This window comes from Plecotus auritus (genome assembly GCF_963455305.1).
Source record: "Plecotus auritus genome assembly, chromosome: 8".
NCBI lineage: Eukaryota > Metazoa > Chordata > Mammalia > Chiroptera > Vespertilionidae > Plecotus > Plecotus auritus.
The window spans coordinates 139,327,133-139,350,231 of NC_137782.1; the positions used below are offsets into that span (position 1 = coordinate 139,327,133).

Genomic DNA, 23,099 nt, shown 5'->3' on the forward strand with positions numbered 1-23,099 from the left:
CAACATAGTTAGTAATGGGCTAGTATTGTGACCACTCTTTCAAGCTAAAGATGCACATTTACAGACCCCCAGAAAGTGACATCTGGTGTCCCAACACTGCCTCAAATTTGATGTTTTTAAACTTTTAACAAAAAAAAAAAAAAAAAGAGAAAAAGAATGTAAGCCCTGGCCAGTGTTTCTAAATGGTTAGAGCATTGGCCCATACACCCAAGGGGTCTCGGGTTCCATTCCCGGTCAAGGGCCCATACCTGGGTTGCAGGTTCAGTCCCCAGCCCTGATGTTTCTCTCTCTCTCCTCCCTTCCACTCTATCTAAATCAATGGAAAAATATCCTCGGGTGAGGATTAACCAAAATAAATAAATAAAAAGGGAATATTAAGACAATAAAAAAAATCTAGACATAGCTCTTAAATTTCCAAACAAATTTCCAAATAGGCAGAGGTTAGTAAATAAGTGAAAGTATGCATATGAATACTTACCACTTGGAAAACACTAAAAAGAACTTATGAACTAAAGTAGAAGCTGCTGCATTTGGATATAATTGGCAAGTTCTTGCAACTAACATTGCCCAAGAGACACCACCAAGGAATCCCAGCATGTTGGAATAAATACCACGTCCTATAAAATTAATATATTTGTTAATTATTGTTAGGACCTATTATCCATGTCATTCAACTGTAAAGAACAGGATTACTTCCTTCATAAGACTGTTGCTTAGAACTCTTTCCCTCTATAGAAACATTAAAATCTCCCAGCTGGTGTGGCTTAGTGGTTGAGCATCAACCCATGGACCAGGAGATCAGAGTTTGATTCCAGGTCAGGACACATGCCTGAGAGGCAGGCAGGATCCCCAGTAGGGGCAGCTGATCAATGATTCTCTCTCATCATTGATGTTTCTCTCTCCCCCCCTCCCTGATATCAATAAAAAATGTATTTTTAAAAAAAACACATTAAAATCAATAAGAAGACCTTCATGCTAGGCCTATTCTTATTGGTAAGCCATAACCTGCTCACCATAGCCCCCTACTTTGCCCTCCAATACAGACACCCTTATTCCCTGTCTCAGTTCTGACTGCCCAACTAGACTCCACTGATAGGACATTGGAATCTCCCACATTTCAATATTTACGGTTGAGAAAGAAATGAAAAAAGGCAAGATATCTGGAGAGTTCTATAAGTAGGGAAGAATAAACATTTCATTAGTAATCATATTCATGGGCATTTTAAAATCAAGTGTAAAGCTGGGGACTAACTTAAGTATTTTGCATAATTATTCTGCATAATTTGCATAACTTTAGAATTTTCCATAAAGCACAGCACATCACTGATATCACTCAATTCTCGTATGACTATTTCTTATAGCAATCTATAAAAAAGCATTACCATATTTCAGCAAACTTAAGATCCTTTCAATTATATAATATAGCATGATTTTATATCCCATTAAGCAAGCAAGAGAAAAAATACAAATTTTTTATATATCAATTTCAGATATATTAAATGTGAAAGATATGCAGCTAAGAATTAAAACATGGCATTTAATCTGTAAGGGAAGACAAATCACTTCTGATATCCTATCAGTGTAAATTACTTTATCCTGACTATACAAGGTAACTGAGCCAAAAGACAAATTCTACTTGCTTAAGGTCTTTTTAGATGTGCACTAATATTATGGTAGCTACTAGTTATATTTGGCTATTTTTTTTTTGAAGGGGGATGTAACAGCTTTTATTGAGACATCATTAACATAAGTTAGGATTCATCCATTTAAAGTATAAAATTCAATGGCTTTTAATATATTCTTCACTGAGTTGTGCAATCATCACTATAATCAATTCTGGAACATTTCATCACCCTCAAAAGAAACCTTTAACATCACATTTCCTGTGCCCCCAATCCTCCATAACTTAGGCAACCTATAATCTACTTTGTCTCTATAGATTTGCTGTTCTGGACATTTCATATAAGTGGAATTGTACAATATGTGGTCTTTTATGACTAGCTTCTTTCATTCAACATAATGGTTTCAATGTTCATATATGTTGTAATATATATCAATAAATACTTCATTCCTTTTTTATTGCCAAATAATACTCCACATTATGGGTATAGCACTTTTTGTTTACCTGTTCAGTTTATATAATGTGGTTGTTTCCACTTTTTTACTATTATGAATAAAGCTGCTAAGAACTCCTGTGTATCAGTTTTTTTGTGGACATACCTTTTTACTTCTCTTAGATGCTATTTAATTTTAAATTAAATACAATTTAAAATTTAGTTCCTCACTTGCACGTTTCAAGGACTTGGTAGCTACATGGTTACTGTATTGGACAGCACAATAGGAAACATTTCCATCATCAGAAAGTTTTTATTGGAGAGCACTGTTTCAGACTATGTAAAACCTGGTGCCAGAAGTGTAGCAGTTAAATGTAGTTACAGATAGTACAAATGTGCTGTGCCAGCTCAGAACTGGGCCTTTTACTAACCATATCCTATACATTTAAACTAGTGCAGTTCCAGGTTTTATTAAAAGGGTGCTATAGTGTAAAAACAAAAACAAGTTAAAACTGCCGAAACCGGTTTGGCTCAGTGGATAGAGCGTCGGCCTGCGGACTGAAAGGTCCCAGGTTCGATTCCGGTCAAGGGCATGTACCTTGGCTGCGGGCACATCCCCAGTGGGGGGTGTGCAGGAGGCAGCTGATCGATGTTTCTCTCTCATCGATGTTTCTAGCTTTCTATCCCTCTCCCTTCCTCTCTGTAAAAATATCAATAAAATATATTAAAAAAAAAAAAACAAGTTAAAACTGTCACTGTAGGCTTTTCATTTAATAAATTTACTGAACACTTACTATAAACTTTGTTAGTAATGGGGAGATAAAGATAAGTAAGACAGTCCTGCCCAAAGAGAGCTCAAAGATCAGTAAGGAGTTCATTCTTCAAGTCCTAACTTATTCTGACTGCCTGGCTGAAACCCAAGATGGAAAGTCAGGGGCTTTACAGTTTTCACTCATGGCAGAAAGAAGTAGAGTTACACATTATAGCACCATAACTATTGCACCTGAAAAAGAAATAGCTTCCCCAAAACTTATTGGACCTCAATCGGTATCAATAGGCTCAAGAGTTTTCATGTATGCTTCTATTATTAGCAACTGAAAAATGATAATTTTGCCAGAATGCCTACATCAATAAATCAACAAACACTAAGTGCTGGCAAGGATATAGAAAAAAGGGAACTCTAGTACACTGCTGGTGGGAATGCAGACTGGTGCAGTCACTGTGGAAAACAGTACGGAGGTTCTTCAAAAAATTAAAAATGGAACTGCCATTTGACCCAGCGATCCCACTTCTGAAAATATATCCTAAGAATCAGGAAACACCAATCAGAAAAAATATATGCACTCCTATGTTCATATCAGCATTATTTATAATAGCTAAGATCTGGAAACAGCCCAAGTACCCATCAGTAGATGAGTGGATAAAAAAGTGTGGTACATTTACACAATGGAATATGTGGCTGTAAAAAAGAAGGATCTCTTACCCTTTGAGACAGCATAGATGGACTTGGAGACTATTATGTAAGCGAAATAAGCCAGTAAGAGAAAGACAAATATCACATGATCTCACTTATATGTGGAATCTAATGAACAAAATAAACTGACAAACAAAATAGGTCCATAGGTATGGATGCACAGAACAGAATAACAGATCTCAGTATGGGTTGGGGGGTGAGGGGACAGGAAGAGATTAACCGAAGAACATATATGCATATATGCTTAACCCATGGGCATAGACAACAGTATGGGGAAGGCCTAGAGTGGGGCAGGGGTTGGGTAGAAGGAAGCAAAAAGGAGAAAATGGGAGATATTTGTAATACTGTCAACAATAAAAAAGAAAATTATAATTTTATAATGCAAACATACAATAAAAGAGTCGGGATACTTACGTTTTGCCCATAATTTGACTGCTCTCAGGGTGAGTCTAAAAGTTTCTTTATTTGGCACTAAATGCAAAATTTCATCAGTAACTCTACATCCTGAAAAAGATAAAGCATTCATATTTCATTATGCAACAAAAACCCAGTTAATTCAAAGACTTTCATTTAAAGAATTAAATTCATTTAAAGAATTCAAAAGCACATGGGTAAAGCAATTCAATACTAAAGTAAGAGATAGGTCTGACTATCTTTATAGCATTCTTCCACATTTGACTTGACTATTAATCAAATATCCCAAGTTATAAGAGTGTTACTGCTTTAATGTAAATCTTATTCACAAACACTGTGATTTACTGTTGCACTCTGGAAGGACAGCAAAACACAATGATTCAGTTAAACAAAAGATACTATGAACCAGTAGTTCTCAAAGTATGGTCTATGGACCCCTGGGAATCTGTTAGATCAAACCTATTTTATAATTGCACTAAGGCTTTCTTTGCCTGTTTCACTGTGTTAACATGTGCACTGAAAGAAGTGGTGGGTAAAACTGCTGGTACCTTAGCAATAAATTAAAGCTGTAGCAACACTGTACTAAGCACACATGTTTACTGCCACACATTTGCAGTTAGAAGAGAGCTAAGGAATCTGTGCGGATATTTGAACATGTTCGAGGCAAGCTGAGCTACCCATGTTTTTTTTGTTTTTTTTTTTAAGGAATTCCAACTTTACTTGAAATAATGATTGACAGACAACTATGGCTATTCATGCTTGAGTATTTAGCAGATACTTTCTAAAAACAAAACAAAGTGAGCCTTATATCAAGGAAAACAAATGACAAAATTTGTTGCCAATAACATTTGAGCTTCCAAGTAAAAATTAGAATTTTGGATAACTCGTATCTGTTACTGTAAGCTTGACAGCTTTCTAATACTTAGACTTGTCTGATGGTATTAGAGATATTAATAAATGTAATTTTGATTTTATAACAAAATGTGAGTTAACATTTAGAAGAGCCAAATAACTTTGTGAACCAGAATTTTCCAAATGATCAAGGCATCATCGTACAAAATCAAGCTTGGGTAAAAATCCAATTAAAGAACAAGACAGACCAATGCATTTTTAATGTAACAGTTCAAAAAGTTAACTGATATGATTTTAGATTAGATATTCTAACTAATCTTTTGAAAAAGATCACTTTTACTCAGCAATAAAAGGAGAAAACTACTGATATATACTACAAACATAGATGTACTTCACAAACATTGTAAGTGAAAGAAGCCAGACACATAAAACTAATGATCCCATTTATAAGAAATGTCCAGGAAAGGCAAATCTATAGAAATAGAAAGTATATTAGGGGTTGCCTGGGACTGCGGATTTGGAAAAGGGAATGATTGCAAATAGGTATGAGGGATCTTTTGAGGATGATGAAAATGTTCCAAAATTCAATTGTGGTGCACAACTCTGAATATACTAAAAATACTAAATTGTATACCTAAAAAGAATGAATTTTTTGGTATGTAATTAGACCTCAATAAAACTGTGGAAAAGAAAAAACAAAAAACTGTCACTGGTCAAGTTTTAGTGTAGTATCGAAGAATATCTACAATTATCCTCCCTATTCCAATTATATATCTCTTCCTATGCTTCAATCAAAACAAAATATTGTAAGAGATTGACTATAAAAGCAGATATGAAAATCTAGCTATCTTCTACTAAGTCAAATATTAAAAAGATTTGCAAAAATGCAAAACAAAGCCATTGTTCACACAAAAATGTTTACTGTTATTTTAAAATGAACTAACACACACTTTAAAATTTTCTCGGTTTTTATTTCTTATATGGTAAATATTGACCATATTAGATGGTCAGTATTAGATATAACCCACATAAACAGAAGATCTTTGGGGTCCTCAATAAATTTTTAGAGTGTAAATGGGTCCTGAGACCAATATGTTTGAGAACCACTATTACAAACATCAACAACATTCAAACAAATTTCTTTTAAAGATGTTTAAATGTGGTCAGAGAAATGTGTATAGAGAAAATTACATCATCATTTTTAAAATGATTTAAAAGTCCATTACTAGTTCTGCACAAAGATCTCTATATGTCAAATTGTTTTCAGGCAGATGGCTGAGATTTCTTTTTAGAAGCTTACCATTTAAGCTGCGAATACACCTTATATCAAGGCTTCTCAGTCGAGAGTCGTCTCTTAGATCTAAATTATCTGATATGGTTTGTATTGCCAGTCTTGCAAAAACTAGGTCAATCTTTGGAAAGATGCAAAAAAAAGAGAAAAATATTACTTTTTCTCCTTCTAGTCCATTCTCCCCCCACCTCAAAAACGTAAAATGTTGTAATTATTAGTTTTGGAAGTTCTTTAAAACTTCAAAAGGCCTATGTAGGCAATCTCAGATACGAAAATGACCGAAAACTTTTGTGAGGGCAATTGAATCTTCAAATTAAGGGAAAGCATTTTAATTTTAACATATATGCCAAGCATTAAAAAAAAACAACAACACCAACTTAAGACCTTATAAGTGAATTTCTAGATAAAGATGGTAGATCCAACACACATTTACATTCATTCCCTCTTGAAATCCCTCTAAAATACCAGCAAAATTTTGTTTTGTTTTTAAATGCATAATGCACTAGGACAAAGGAAAACATGAGACAACAACAAAAATTATGAAAGCTGGAAAGTAGATGAGTAAGTGGTAATAGACTCAGCAGATCTCAAATAGCAAAGATCAAAAATATTTATAACCAAGAAATAAGGACAAGAGCTATAAATACATACATAACAAAGAGGAATATTTAAGAAAATAAAAAAATTCTTAGAAATTAAATATGTGACAGCAGAAATGGAAAACAATAGAAAGTTTGGAAGAGAAAACCACAAAAAGCAGAACAAAAATATGAAGATGTGGCCAATAAGTGGAAGGAAAAATTTTGGAGAAAAAAATGGGGGGCGGCAATCCTAGAGGTCCAGCATACAAATATTAGGAGCTCCAGAAAGGAGAGAGGAAACAAAGGCAGGAAATCCAATGGAAGTCAATACAATTTTCAAGAACTGAAGGGCAGGAGTTTCTAAGTTGAAAGAGGACTACTGAATAACTAGCATATTTGATTGAAAAGACATATACTAAAGTATATCACCATGAATTTTACAACTGTGAAGACTAGGGGAAAAAAAAATCATATAAGTGTCCAAAGAGACAAAAATAGATCACATACAAAGGATGAGGAATTAAAATGGCATCACACTTTTCAACACAGCATGGAAGCTAGAAGACAATGAAGCAAGGCTTTCAAAATTCTGAGAACTATAACTTAGCCAAACTACCATTTTGGTGTGAGAAAAGAAGAAAGACATTTTAAACATGCAAGATCTCAAAAATACGTGCTCTTTCTCAGGAAGCTAGTGGATGAGTGCTACTAAAATGAGAGTAAAGAAAGAAAACTCTAGAGCAGTGGTCGGCAAACAGCAGCTTGCAAGCCACATGCGGCTCGCAAGCCGCAGTTTGCCGCTCTGTTGACTAATGAGTTTGCCGACCACTGCTCTAGAGAGAGGCAAGAGGAAATCCCAGGATGATAGTAAAAAAAAAAAAGATGTTGGGATGTCAGCTGCATGTATCAGCCATGGAGAATAATCAGTGTGAATTAGAACAGGTGAGAAGATTCTGAAATATTTTTTCAGAATGATGACAGAATACCTGAGAAATTTATTTCAAGGAGATTTAGACAACTATGATAGGGGGGGGTTGAATTAGTCTTAAGAATAAGGCCCAAGCAAACAAATCGAAAAGCAATTAACATAATATTATTATGTTAGGAGATTATGGAAATGAGACTAGGGTAGGGATGAAAGTTGGTTCATTTTCCATGGTGAGAAATCAACAGATAGAGGAGAGAGGAATGTGAGGGTCTATTTAAAGACTATTTGATTAGTTAAAATAGATTCTTAAGTCTTATTTTAAAAAAAGAAAATAACTCAAAACGCCCTTATGGGTTAAATAATTCAACTGTAAAGTCAGAAAAATATTAAAAACACTTACCTCAATTCCATCAAATTCAAATTTTATAACAGGTACAAAGGCATCTTCTACAGCCTACAAAAGAAGAAAAATTTATATATATATATACACACACTCACACATACAGTAGGTCTCTGGGTTACATCAGAGATCAGTTCCTATGGTGTTTTCGCTATAAGTCAGAACCCACCCACATAAGCACCTATGTCACTCACATGGAGCACATCCACAGCAGTAATGAAGTGAAACAGTAAAAAAAAATTTAAAAGATAACAATTCCTGACCTTTACTTGAGGTAAATAAATAATAAAAAACAAAAAGCACATATGTACATACGTCAAAATGACGGAACTTTTTTTTTTTTTAAATATATTTTATTGATATTTTACAGAGAGGAAGGGAGAGGGATAGAAACATCGATGAGAGAGAAACATCGATCAGCTGCCTCCTGCACACCCCCTACTGGGGACATGCCCGCAACCAAGGCACATGCCCTTGACCGGAATAGAACCTGGGACCTTTCAGTCCGCAGGCTGACGCTCTATCCACCGAGCCAAACCGGTTTCGGCAAGGAACTTTTTTTTTAAATAAATAAATGGGAGATGGTGACGAAACCACGAAATGACGTACGTTGAGTCCAACATAACCCAAGGTGTGTGTGTGTGTGTGTGTGTGTGTGTGTGTATATATATATATATCATAATCCTTTCTACATCTTTCCTACCTGCTGATAATATGAATACCTTTGCTCCATATATATAAAACTGTAATCCTTCCTACATCCTTCCTAATTGCCAATAATGTGAATTCCTTTGCTCCCAATTTATATTAAACTCAACAGAAAAAGTGAAAATGTTCTTGGCCTCACATTCTAGGTAAGTACTTCTACTTTGTGACTGTGTTATTTAAGATGCACAAAATGTCAATGACAGTTGTTATCTAACTTAATCTCCTAAAAATATTCATCATAAACTGGCAGGCAGAATTGCTATCATCTGAGTACTTATTATTGTTGATCAAATTGAAAACTGATTATTTGCAAAGAGCACTTGTGTTAGAAATTAAAATACAATCAGAACTTATGATTAATCTATTAAAAAATAATAGTCAATATAGTTTGGATTTAGTAGAAAAGTCTGAGTCTTCCTTAATCCTAATATATCTTCTTCTCCATTCCCACACACCCAAATAATGCAGAGCCTTTGAACTTCACCTTATCCTAGCATCTCAGATAGTATTAGAACTATTCACTCAGTTCCCCCAATCCCTCCTTCCCATAAACTATGTCTTGTTCACTCTTGTAATTGTGGGACTAAGGCCAATGTCTGATGGATCATTAGTGCTGAAACTAATTTGCTGAATAAATGGCTACATATCTACATATATAAAAGCCCAGCGACTGAACGGTGGAACTACCAGAACGACCGGTTGACCAGTTGCTATGATGTGCACTCATCACCAGGGGCATACGCTCAACGCAGGAGCTGCCCCCTGGTGGTCAGTGCACTCCCACAGTGGGAGCACTGCTCGGCTAACCAGGATGAGCGGCACTCCCACAGCGGGCTGATCACCGTAGGCCATGCCCCCACCAGTTTACGAATCCGTGCACTAGGTCTCTAGTATACATATAATGGGTTACTACTAATTAAACTTTATATATGTAAATTATCTCATGGGTCATCAGAAAAAATTTATAAAAATGTTATTATATGCCATCTCCATTTTACAAGAGAGGAAAACAAAGGCTCAGAGAGAATGGGTAATGACCAAAATCTAAAAGCTAATATTTGGTAGACTTATAGATTCAAATCCAGATGCGTAAAACGATAAAGCCCATGTTTATAATCATTATCCATTATTTTAACAAGATGGAGCAACTTTTTAAGAAATATTTCAACAATTGTAAGCCCTAGCTTTTAGAGTTTTATTAACAAGTTCAAGATACTAAATACCAGAGGATACTTACTCTTAAATTTCTAATGCCATCTTGATGCTTCAATTTTTCAAAAAAAGACTGAAAAAAGTCAGATCTCTCCACATGTCTTGGAGCTACACAAAGTGCATCAATGTCAGCTCCTACAAATCAAAGTATTTCTTATCAAGAAGAGCATATTATGTATCATATTTTTGTTAAGTACACACAAACATGTAAAAGAAAATATGTAATGATAGAAAATGCTAATAATAATTAGTTCTGAGTAGTGAGATAATGGAAATTTTTTCTTCTGTATTTTAAAATTATGAACAAATAAAAGTTTGTTAGTGAACATTTTTATTAGTAGAACACAGAAAAGCAGTTACCCTTGGTATGTACTCCAAGCCTATAGGAGCCGAAAGTGAAAATTTTACCACCAACAGTAGCCACAACAGAAGGTGGGAGATTCTAAAATGAAATTAAACAAAAGGCATTCAATTATTCAAATTATTTAGCATAAAAGTCACCTAACTGCTACAGATACATACTGTATTTGTCAACTTGGATAAGCTGAGATTTGTAAAAATATTTCAGAGCTCTTTTAGTTCCAGCTTGAATAAGAAGGGAAGACAAAAATCCATGCCCACTACACATGCACACATCTCTATATTAAGAAAAACACTTTTTATCACTTGACCCTACTTGTCCCCTCCAATTGCATATCTTTGGCTCCATCACTCTCAATAGTCACAAGGAATTTTACCAAACTAATTAATGCTCTTTCAGCTCTCTATATTATCACTAGAGGCCTGGTGCATGAAATTCTTGCTTGGGTAGGGTCCCTAGGCCTGGCTATCAGGGCCGATCGGGGCCTTCCTTCCCCCGGCTGCTGGTCAGGGCCTTCCTTTGTTCCACGTCTTCCCCTGTGGTCAGCGCATATAATAGCGAGCGGTCAAACTCCCGGTCAGTCGAACTCCCATGGGGACAATTTGCATATTGGCCTTTTATTATATAAGGATACTCTTGACTAATCCCATCTGCCCTTTGTTTTTTTGTGACAGATAAGCTTAATATCTTGATCCTAGCTCGGCAACCTTTCTGCCCATACTTATACTCATTCTTCATCGTTTTGGCTTACAATTTAGTTTATACCACCTCCTTAATTCTAGGATATTTAACAGTATCATAAAGCTATCCTTTTGCCCTTAGTCTTTATTTTCTCTTATTCCACTGTGTACAAAATTCACTGATTGATATTCTTAAATTACTCTATTATAACTCTTCTACTCGAAACTTCCCAATACACTCTTCCCTGACCACTGAGGTAAGGATCCTTGGGTCCTAAGGAAGTTCACAATATGCTCCTATGAATCTTTCTTGCCTCGTCTCCTGATCTTCCCTTCTGAATCTCCAACTGCCAACATATCACACAATCTGGTCTCCTTCCCATTGCATTTGCCATTTTCCCTGCCTTGAATGTTTGCCCATCTCTTTCTGAGTTATCTCAATACCATCTATTTTTCGAAGTTCACTTCAAATTCCACCTCTTTCATAAAGCTTTTCCTAATTATCTTCCCCCACCGCTCCTCTGCTATTATCTTTAACCCCTTTTATACTATATTTTGTGATCTTCCTTTTTCTGTCTCTAAGTCTCACCTCTTCAACTATATTTAAATTCCTTAGAAGGTGAGAATGGTGCCTCCTACAACTCATATTTCCCCACAATGCCCAGTGCAAATTCCAAAGAATAATATCTGCTGATTAACTTGAATAAAAATATCTGTATAATAGGATATTGTTGTTACTTCCTCTGCTTAATAAATATTAATGTTTCAGGAATATCATAAATTAGAGGCCTGGTGCATGAAATTCGTGCATGGGGTGTGTGTGTGTGTGTGTGTGTGTGTGTGTGTGTGTGTCCCTCAGCCCAGCCTGCACCCTCTCCAATCTGGGATCCCTCTCACAATCCAGGACTGCTGGCTCCCAACTGCTTGCCTGCCTGCCTGATTACCCCTAACTGCTTCTGCTTGCCAGCCTGATCACCCCCTAACCACTTCCCTGCCAGCCTGATCGACGCCTAACTGCCCTCCCCTGCCGGCCTAGTCACCAACTGCCCTCCCCTGCAGGCCTGGTCCCCGCCAACTGCCCTCTCCTGTAGGCCTGGTTGCCCCCAACTGCCCTCCCCTGCAGGCCTGTTCCCCCCCAACTGTCCTCCTCTGCTGGCCCAGTCACTCCTAACTGCCCTCCCCTGCAGGCCTGATCGCCCCCAACTGCTCTCCCTTGCAGGCCTGGCCCCTCCTAACTGCCCTCCCCTGCTAGCCTGATAGCCCACAACTGCCCTCCCCTGCCGTCCATCTTGTGTCTACATGGGGGCAGCCATCTTTGACTACATCAGGGCAGCCATCATGTGTGTTGCAGTGATGGTCAATTTGAATATTACTCTTTTATTAGATAGGATAATTTTATAGCTAGAATGAAGTTAGTAAATTTATTGATGACTAATGTAAATAGAAGTATAGAGAAGCAAGGACCTTTTATTTTACCCTCCTCCTAAGACCTTCCTACTTTGAAAAACATGATTCTTACATATGAGAAAGTAACACACCAAATCTCCGAGTAGAATCTTTTTGCCACAAACCTATTAACTAAAATGATTTGATTTGGAGTTACAGACTGTTTAAATATCCCAATTGTGTATAGAATATTCAAATAATCTTGGATCTAACTCAAATCCTTCACATATTTTCCAAACTAAAACATGCATAAATGAAGGAATTATAATTGATACATAAAATGACCAATCACCTTATCCATGCAATAGAAGATGTTAAAATCAATTTAAATTTTTAAATAAGTAGGTATTTTATTTACTTTGCTTTTGAAAAAAGCCAAGTTGTGGCAAAGTCTCAAAATTTTAACATGGTTTTATGCCTAGATTTTGAATGAAAACCAGCTACAGGGTTTTTGTAGATTAAAGAACTAATTGATTGAAATGGAATGAAAAGCAATTTAATAATTAAAAAATTTTTGACCTTGAAAATCTAAAATTCTACTGGATTTTTAAGTGCAAAGAAACCATGCAGTAAGAAAATTAGGTCATCTCTCAACAAATTAATCTAACTCTTTTTGCTAATAAATGCACCCTTGAGTGAGGATGGAAGCAAAGACTTCTGCACAACCACAATAGTTGACATAAAGACCATACACAAGAAGTTATGAAGCTGGTTACTCTGATTTTAAAATAATTCTAGCAAGTTGGGTATTTGGTTTGCACACCCATTGAAATTATGGACTGATTAGAGAGGGACAACAGGTTTCCCTAACATTTATTTAATGCCTGAAGCCCTGTCCTGGGATTATGCAGGTGAACAAGACAGGCCTTTTTCTTAAGAAATTGATCACCTAGTAGCAGAGATATAAATATGATTTTTTTTTTATTATTCATGATGACTAGCATTTAACTTGCTCAAAATACAACTTATCTGAAAATTTCAACTATTGATAACCCTATTGAGAGCTCAGAAATGAGCCAATAGCCAGTTGGCAGCAAAAGTAAACAGCATAAAGATCATTTATATAAACCCAGTGACTACAAACTTAGTAGAGTCCCTCATAACCTTATTCATAATTTTGTTTAAAAGAACTCAATTTTAAATATGTATCATAGGTACAGAAAGAAATAATAAAAGTTGTGAAGAAAAGAAGTCTAACAGATGTTTATGTAATTTCTAAACCCATGCAGAGTAGAAAGTGAGTTTGCAGAGACACACTGACTGCTCTGAGACATTAACTTTCAGCTGACTGCTGTTAAGGGCAAGATGGGAAAACTATAAAAAACAAACAAAAACCTTAATATACAACAGTTTGGGCCACTTAGTCAAAGGACAAATAGTATCACCAGTTGGAACATCCCTACCTCATTTTAGTACAGCCAGTAATATAATATTCATAATGATGATTCTCAGACAAATGAAAATACAGTTATATTAAAAATACTTATGAAATCAACTATATAATTAATTTTAGAAGAAAAATAGTTAAACTACCACAGGAGAAAAAGTTATGTATAATTATAAATTAGGGTTTGCAAACTTCGATGTCTCAGGGGTCACGCAGGTATGCAAATGAGGAAAGTACCCATAAGACACAAAAAAACTGACTGATAAATGACAGGTGCTGCTTCAGAGAGGGCAGGAAGTGGGGAAGCTGTGAGGCATTCCTGCAAAGCAGAAGCCCAATTCCATTCAAGCCTCTTCCTGCCTTCCACAAAGGCAGGCCCAGTATTGCCAGAGCTGATATTTCACAAGAAGTCCCAAATCTGGCTTTTTAAGTAAAGTATCTTGATATTTAAATTGTGGTCCACTACTGTAAGTCATGCAAGATATTTATGTGGAATTTTAGCTAATTGGCTACTTCTGAGGTAAACCCTCATTTTTTTTAGATTCAACTGTCCAGACCAGGGGTGGGCAAACTTTTGACTCGAGGGCCACAATGGGTTCTTAAACTGGACTGGAGGGCCGGAACAAAAGCATGGATGGAGTGTTTGTGTGAACTAATATAAATTCAAAGTAAAGGAGCGGAGGGGAGAGCAAGAGAACCGGATAGAACAGCTGGATCCGGCCCGCGGGCCGTAGTTTGCCCAAGGCTGGTCCAGACCAATTCATTACCAAGTATACCAAAGAGCCAGTTTTAATGTATTTCAGATTATTCTCAACTTCTACATCTTATTACCAGGACTAAAAACAGGATGTAATGAAACTATGAATTCAATGCAGTTTTAAAGTCTTACCTTACTCTCACTAACATCGGAAATCCACTCTTTTACTAAATTGTTCAATTTACCAAGAACAACCAGCCTATAATAAAAAAATAGCATGCTTTATTTTAAAAAACAAATGAACAAACAAACAATATCTTAAAAAGCAACTAAGTACATAGGCAGTACCTTTGTATTGGTGTTAGGGTAAAGGCATATTATACACACATTAATGTTATCACCTCTCTTTGGCATTCTTAGGCCCCTAAGAGTTCCAAAGAGATGATATATGTGACAATAGTGTTTCCGTCTGAGTTATTTTCAAAATTCAAGAAGCCTAATAAAGTCAAAATTACCTTTAAGAAAGCTGCAAAGGCCAAATGAGTTATCAACTTTTTTGGCCCTACATTGGAATAAAAATCAATTCAATGTGATAATAATAGAGATTAGCATTCTCTCATTGAAAGTCATAGGTTTTTGGATAATTAAAATGGGTAAATTAATTATTGGCTGCTTTTTATGAAATAATATTCTTAATAAATGCAATTTGATATTAAAAAAAATTTGCAACCAATGGCATATCCAAATCCACATTAAAAGAAAGAAGAGCTGGCTGGTTTGGCTCAGTGGATAGAGTGCCAGCCTGCAGACTGAAGGGTCCCGGGTTCGATTCCCGTCAAGGGAATGTTGGTTGCAGGCTCCTCCCTGGCCCAGGCCCTGGTCGGTGCACATGCAGGAGGCAACCAATCAATGTGTTTCTCTCACATCGATATTTCTCTTTCCCTCTCTCTAAAAAAATCAATGGAAAAGTATTCTCAGGTGAGGATTGAAAAAAAAAACAAAGAAGGAAAGTAGAGTTTAGGCATCTTAAAGATAACGTGAAAAACTGGATTCCTGGGTCTGTCCAAACTTGCTTCTCCCTCAGCCTTCCCCAGGTAATGAAATTTCATCCTTCACGAGGACGAGGTGCTGAGACCAAAAACCTTGGCATCATTTTTGATCCTCTCTCCTCTTTCTCTCTCACACATTCCAGTCATCAGACAACCCTACCTTTAAAACATATCCAAAATTCTACTAATCATCACCACTTCCAGCCACCATCATTTCTTCCCTGATTATATTAGCCTTCCAAATAATTTCTCCAGTTAAGACTTGATCTCTCTTCAGACTATTATTCTCAATATAGCAGCCAGAGTGACTGTGTTAAAATATGAGTAAATCATGTCAATCTTCTGGTCAAAACCCTAATAGCTTCCCATTTCACTCAAAGTAAAAGCCAAAACTTTTGTTTTGTTTTTTTGTTAATCCTTACATGAGGGAGTGGGAGAGGGGGAAGAGGGAAGGGGAGGGGGAAGGAGAGAAACATGCATGTGAGACACATTGATTGGTTGCTTCCCGAATGTGCCCCAGGGATGGAACCTGAACCTAGGTCCATGCCACTGACTGGGAATCAAACCTGTGACTTGGTGTGGGACCTGATGCTCTAGCCACTGAGAACACCAGCTAGGGCAAAGCCAAAACTTATAATGGCTTACAATGTCGTAAGTGACCTTCCCCTCCGAACTCCTTTCTACCTCACTTTCCTTAAGCCCATATTCCCCTACTTACTCACTCTGTTTTAGACACCAGGCTACCTTGCTATATATTCCTTAAAGCAAGTACACTCCGACCTCAAGCCTTCTGCCTAGAATGTTCTCCCCTCAACTATTCACATAGCTCCTTCATCTTCAAATTTTTCGTGAAATTTCAATGAAGCCTTCACTGACAACCTCCATTCCCAGCTTTATTTTTCTCAGCATCACTACTCTTTCCCAGCAATATTCATCACATGTAACATGTATTTATTTTACTTATTTGGCTAAATGTTAGTCTCCTTCCCTAACAATCACCTAAAATATAAATTCCAGGAATGCCAAGATTTCCCTTCACTTGTCCTTTTTAAAAAAACGTTTAGGCAGGGACATAATAGGTACATGATATATGTTTATAGAATTAATGATTAAGTAACATACTATAAAATATTTTGCATTTTTATGTGACATACCTGTGGTTCAACTCTTCCTCATCTTCAAAAACTCCAAATGGTTTCATGGCATCAATTAATTTCTGTGTGTAAATGTGATCAATTTCTTTAGGACATGCCAAGCTAATTGGAGAAGTGATTCCATAATGCTTTTGTTTACGCTGGCTGTCCAGCACGGTGTTTCTGTTCAAGAAAAATTAAATAGCAGAAGAAATTTAGAGCATCATATCATACTGATACATTGAATCTCTCAATTCACTTGTTAACTTAGCTACCTTAAAAGTTTACTTATTAGTACTAACTGCCGGTGAGGGCATTTTTTTTTTTAAAGGAAAAAAGGGTGTTTTGTGTTTATATTGATGAAAGGCTATTCACACTATCTTCAGCTTTCATGGCTAGCATGTCTTTTCAAGTCAAAAGCAGCATGTGTTGGCATCAGGACAACTGTGCCAACACCACTCAGCTCAAATTCAAAGAGCCTGAATAGGAGTTGGGCTAGGGCTATCTCTACTATACCCTACAGACCTAAGTCAAGTGCCATCTAGATTCAATCTCTGAAGCAGTCAGCCACTTGAAAGAAAGTAAGTAAAAACAATGTTTTTCCCTCCCTCAGGAAAGAAATAAAAACATTCCAGAAAGGTCCTTGTGAAATATTCTTACTTGTAAAAAAGAAATCACAAATAGATTTGTCTTTGAGATATCCAACTTAACATCCATTGCTTGAATCAGAGTTTATAGTCCTAACATTTTGTGAACACCTTCATGTAGACTGGTACCCAGACCATTTTCAGACTGAATAATTATCAAATTCTTTACACTAAATGGCAACCAGTTTCAAGCTCCTCTTGAAAAGATCCTAGACATCAGGAAATTACAGTCTTGAATATAGCACAATAGAATTTCTGAGATTTTGGATTTACATAGACTAATAATTTCAAAATAAAACTTGGGACCAACATGGGTTAGTAAAATTTGTAATTATAATAAAAAAGGAAAGTAAAAACAAACATACAAAATAACCAACTAATCCTATCACCTATTTTAGGTATCCTTTCATGAAGGACCATTAACACCTACAGTAAGAATGTAATCTCATCCTAAAAAATCAGAAACATCAATCAGAAACAATATACGCACCCATATGTTCATAGCAGTACAATTTTCAATAGCTAAGATTTGGAAACAGCCTAAGTGCCCATCAGATGAGTGCATTAAAAAACTGTGGTATATCTACACAATGGATTACTACGCTGTTGTAAAAAAGAAAGAACTCTTACCATTTACAACAGCATGGATGGACCTGGAGAGCATTATGCTAAGCAAAATAAGCCAGTCAAGAGAAGGATAAGTATCACATGATCTCACTCATTTGTGGAATACAATGATCAACATAAACTGATGAACAAAAGTAGATCCAGAGACACAGAATCACCTCAGAGGGAAGGCTGGGGAGTGTTGAGGGGTAAGAACTTGTATGCATTTAAGCATAGCAATGGACACAAACAATGGGGTGGAGTTGAAGGCCAGGGCTGGGGGGTGGGGACAAGATGGGAGAGGGCAATGGGGGAAAAAGGGCACATATGTAATACTTTCAACAATAAAAAATTAAAAAGAAAAAAAAAAGAATGTAATCTCAAAGAGCAGTCGTGTGTGCGCCTGTTGTTAATCCTCACCCAAGGATATTTTTCCATTGATTTTTAGAGAGAGTGGAAAAGAGAGGGAAAGACAAACATCAATGTGAGAGAAACACATCGTTTGGTTGCCTCTTGCTCGAGCCCCAAGCTGGGCCGGGGGCCAGGGAGGAGCCTGCATCCAAGGTACATGCCCTTGACTGGATTGAACCCAGAATGCTTTGGTCCACAGGTGGGCGCTCTATCCACTGAGCCAAACCAGCTAGGGCTCAAAGAGCAGTCTTTTAAACGAATAAATTAGCCTTGTTAAACATTAACACACAAAAATACATGATTGTTTAATTGTTTCTGAATTTTAACTGGTCAAAACATTGACTTATCACATGCTCTTGGGTTAAAAATTTCATTAGGTAGGGAGAGACAATCAAATGGAAGTTAAATAGTCTATATACTTCCCAAAATAACGCAAACAAACAAAAGAGAAACATCAATACTAGTGACTTTCTTTCTGGTTATTTATTTTGTTGCAGAAAAAATAAAATTTCCATTGGTTATTTCAAGTTGTAACTTCTTTTTTAAAGACTTAGCTCTTTTACCTCTAAGAGAGCTAAAGAAGCATTTTGCATTGTTTGGGCATGTGTATGTGTATGTTAAATGAATGGGACAGGCTAATTATATATGATCATTCAATTAATTGCAACATTAACCCTGAGAGGTAGGTATTGAATAAGTGCCACATTACAAGTAAGTACCCAAGATCTAAAAAGATAGGAAGAATCGGAACTCCAAAACTCAAGATCTTTCCACCACTCCATTCTCCCTTCCATAACTACTTCAGTCCTGACACTATTTATGATCTTGTGTCCCACCTTCTAAGTTCCTACTGGCACTAAAATTCCAAATCTATGATTCTGAACCTCCCTCATCTGGGGGGGATGGAGGGGGAGGAGGCAAAAGAATCCCACATTCCTTTCAAGCCATAAATTTCACTTATGGCTAAACATGTTGGAGAAATTCCAGTACAAGTGTACAAAAAGACAGGTACAAGAATGTTCACTGCTACACTGTAACATTAAAAACTAGAAACATGTCCCTGGCTTAGGTTATTTCTCTGGTCAGGGTAAGTACAAGAAGTAACCAATGAATGCATAAATAAGTGAAACAACAATTTAAAGTCTCCCCTCGCCTTCCTCTCTCTAAAAGATCAATTAAAAAAAACACACACCCAGATTAGAAACAATCTAAAATAGTCACTAACAGGAAAATAATGAAATTAGGGTGTATCCCTACAAGGGAATACAATACATTAGTTAATATGAATTAACTAGATCTAAAATTAACATGGACAAAGTTCAAAGATACTATGCTGCCCTAAAGAAGCAAGTTGCAGAATGAGAAATGTGATGCTGGTTACATAAAGCTTCAAAACAATGCCAGTTATGGGCATATACATAGTATGTAGTAACAGCATTAAAAACATGCGGCAAAAACCACCAGATTCAGGACTGTGGGGAGAGAGGCGAACGGGATCGAATCAGAAGGTAGGAGTATCCTTCAGATGTATTTGGAATGATTTCTTTTAAATGAAAATATGCCTACACACGCACACACATATAATACTATGCTTTGGGAAAGATGGATGGTGTCTACACAAACAATGCTTATGCTATACTCTGCATTTTCCCATTATTTCCTAATAAAACACAATGTAAGAAGGTACAACAAAATCTTCCGCCAAGCACGGAATCCGTTTTCGACTTACCCAAGTGTGAGCAGGAGTTACAGACCGGTAGGTGTGCTGTGGGTAGTGGGGAGGATTGGGGAGGGCGAAAAGACCTTGGCCATGAATAAAGAGAAACGAGCTGGGGTAGGTCATTCACTCTGAAGACCTGGAGACCTGGAGGCGGCGGGTCGGGAAGGTAGGAGGGGGAAGCAGGGGGATGGTATATGCGCCAATGCAGACGGGAGAAGAGACCGGTCCAGACACTGCTGGGGCGGGAGAGTGACCAACGATTTCCCCCCACAGACACACTCGCCTCTCTCCCACCGCATCCTCGCCAACGGGCGTCCTCGGGGGCGCGACAGCCGAGGGCAGATGGGGACTCCTGGAGTCCGTGCAGCGTGCAGGGGGTAGCCAGGTGAGCCGCCAGGTGTAGGGGAGGTGCCCTTGCCGACCCGGGCGGGGAAGGAGACCCCCCCCCGGGTGAACTCCGGACAGAGCCAACGGAGTTCCGGGCCGCCCACCTCAGCCCACCCCTCGCCGCCTCACCCCCAACCGCCGCCCCCCCACTACTTACGCAGACGTTTCTTTCATCGCTTCCTGCGTCTCCCTCACCGGCGAGTGTCTCTCGCTCTGGAGTCCCGTTTTGGCTCTTTCCCTTCCTCTTGTCCGCTTTCCTCTGGTCGCCTGTCGCTCGCTCGCTCACTTTCTCACTCACCACGGCCGAGGCAGCCAACCGAGTAGTGAAAACACTACATAACCGGCTCTATTTATGACAATACAGCGCGGACGACGCCAACATGGCGGCGCTTCCCAGCCTGCCCCTCGCCCTCGAGGCCCCGCCCCTGGAAGCCTGGCCCGCCCCATGCCCCGCCCCTCCGCCTTGGGGGCGCGGGAGGCTCCGTTGGCCCCGCCTACAGGGGCGCGGGCTCTGTCTGCAGCCCTCGGTAGGGAAGAGCGTTTGGTCCTCCTCTTTGTCTGTGGGACTGTTAATCCAGGCAAATTGCCTGGAAAGTAATTTGGAACATATTTTTCTTGTTTTTCTAACGAGAGCTTGTGGCATATATCTTTTAAAAGATCAGAACCTTGCCTAGCAAATACTGTTTTAACCCTCCTAGTATTCCACATCTTCAGTAGTAGTCATACGTCATCAATCCACTTGTTGAGATTCCGTCGTGAGAGGGTCCCATCCAGGAACCTGTAACTTTGCAATTATCCCAGGGAAAAGCAAGCTTGTAAATGCAGGTTAATTATTCAGTTCTAAGTCCCACTCCCACTCCCCTCCTGACAGTTAATGAGGGAGGTTGAGAGGAAACGCTAGCAGTTTGCAATAGGAGGATACGTGTAAGGCAGACTAAAAATCTTACACTTTCAAATAGTAGAGATCATGTTCCATGTGAGTGTGAGGATGAAAACGGGAAAATAATGACGAATTTTAAAATGTTGAAGCGTGGAAATAATGTCAAATACTAAATCATTACAAGAAAAAAGATGTCAAGCAGCTGCTATTTTTTTCCCCTCGGGTGTGACTCAGAGACACAGTAAATAGAGGAGACTACTTATAGAATTATTCACTTATTGAAAAATATTTATTGAAAGCCCCTAGCCTGTGCCAAGCATGTTTTAGGCTCCAGTGATTTCATGGTGCATAAAACCAGACGTGTTGTTTAACTTCACGAAGTTCAGAGTTTAGTGAGGAAATCAAATATAAATAGAATTCTTCTGTTGCAGAACTAAAGCACCTACAATGTGTCAGGCAGGGGTGATACTTAATTGCTGCCCTCAAGAGCTCACAGTCTAGTAGTGGAGAAAAATCATACACAGAGTCCAATAGACTACACATGGTCTGTGATAGGGATGGGGTCAGGGAACTTAGGGAGGCCTAAAGAGGGCCACCTAAACTTGGGGGGAGGGGGTGCTCAATAGTGCCTTCCTAGAGGAGGGCATGCTGCCTAAATTAACAAGATTGGATGCAGGTGGTAGAGAGAAGGCAAAACCCATTCCAAGCAGCAGAGAGTAGTAGCTAGCTAGCACATACTTCAGGGTGACGGAGACTCAAATTTGAGTTATAGTTTTGCTAGTACTAGTTATGTGACCTCAGGAAAATTAACCTTAGAAAGCTCTTTCCACCCTGGCCGGTTTGGCTCAGCGGATAGAGCATCAGCCTGTGGACTGAAGGGTCCCAGGTTCAATTCCCGTCAAGGGCACATGCCCGGGGTTATAGGCTCCATCCCCAGTAAGGGGCGTGCAGGAGGCAACCAGTCAATGATTCTTTCCCATCGTTAATGTTTCTATTTCTTTCTCTCCCTCTCCCTTCCTCCCTGAAATCAATAAAAAAAATTTTTTTTAAAAAAAGCTCTTTCCTCAATTGTAAAATCAAAATAATAGGATTACAAGAGAATTAAAGAAGAGTGTGTTTAACCATATGATTCTCAAAATTCAGACATGCAAGAAATATTACTTTATTTTCTAACAATTTTTTTACCCTGAACCCCTCATTCTTCTGAGCTGGCAGACAAAGACAGTCTTGGCCATCCTGTGTCTCTCCCTCCCCAATGTTTAAGACGGTGCTAAGGTGTTGTGTTTAGTTGTTTTTCTTCCCATTTTCTTCTCTTTGTGAATCTACCTGGGGTTGAATGCCAGTCCCTAACCCCATTTCAATAAGGACATTTTCAAGGAATAACATTTTCCTTTTGGGGGGTGGGGTGTCGACATTGTAGCTGTATTTTTTTAAGCTAAAATTTTCCAATTATAAAAATAACCCATGCTTGTAAAAAAAAAAAAAAAAAGAGTGAAAATCTGTCCCTCCCTTTCTTTCATAGTTTTATTCCTCAGGGAACCGTTATTAACAATTGGATATCTATCCTTCGGAAATGTTTTCAATATACCCCAAACTGCATGTAAACATGTACCAGAGTGTTTGTTTTTATTGTTTTTGTAATTTAAAAAAGGGGGAGATTAAAAATGGTGGCAGAGTAAGTGGATGCTGCATGGACATGCTCCCAGAAACATGGAATTACAAGAGCTGGTTTTTTGAAAAGATAAACAAAATTAATGAACCAGTAGCCAGACACATCAAGA

The 23,099-nt window shown here is 37.9% G+C and overlaps 1 protein-coding gene across 4 annotated transcripts in view; it reads right to left on the bottom strand.

Annotated features, from left to right (window-relative positions):
- Positions 1 to 20,859, bottom strand: part of PAPOLG (poly(A) polymerase gamma) — a 34,302-nt gene extending 13,443 nt beyond the window's left edge. For 2 of the 4 annotated variants that reach the window (XM_080683340.1, XM_080683339.1), the window contains exons 1-10: positions 20,596 to 20,859; positions 16,689 to 16,850; positions 14,678 to 14,744; positions 10,275 to 10,356; positions 9,940 to 10,049; positions 7,995 to 8,048; positions 6,095 to 6,206; positions 3,943 to 4,032; positions 3,538 to 3,567; positions 479 to 617 (exon numbers count right to left, since the gene is read on the bottom strand). In XM_080683340.1, the coding sequence (XP_080539466.1) occupies positions 479 to 617; positions 3,538 to 3,567; positions 3,943 to 4,032; positions 6,095 to 6,206; positions 7,995 to 8,048; positions 9,940 to 10,049; positions 10,275 to 10,356; positions 14,678 to 14,744; positions 16,689 to 16,850; positions 20,596 to 20,612 (863 nt within the window). In that variant the 5' untranslated portion in view covers positions 20,613 to 20,859. The remainder of the gene's footprint in view (positions 1 to 478; positions 618 to 3,537; positions 3,568 to 3,942; positions 4,033 to 6,094; positions 6,207 to 7,994; positions 8,049 to 9,939; positions 10,050 to 10,274; positions 10,357 to 14,677; positions 14,745 to 16,688; positions 16,851 to 20,595) is intronic. The other 2 variants (XM_080683342.1, XM_080683341.1) reach the window with 1 other exon arrangement.
- Positions 20,860 to 23,099: the final 2,240 nt, after the last annotated feature.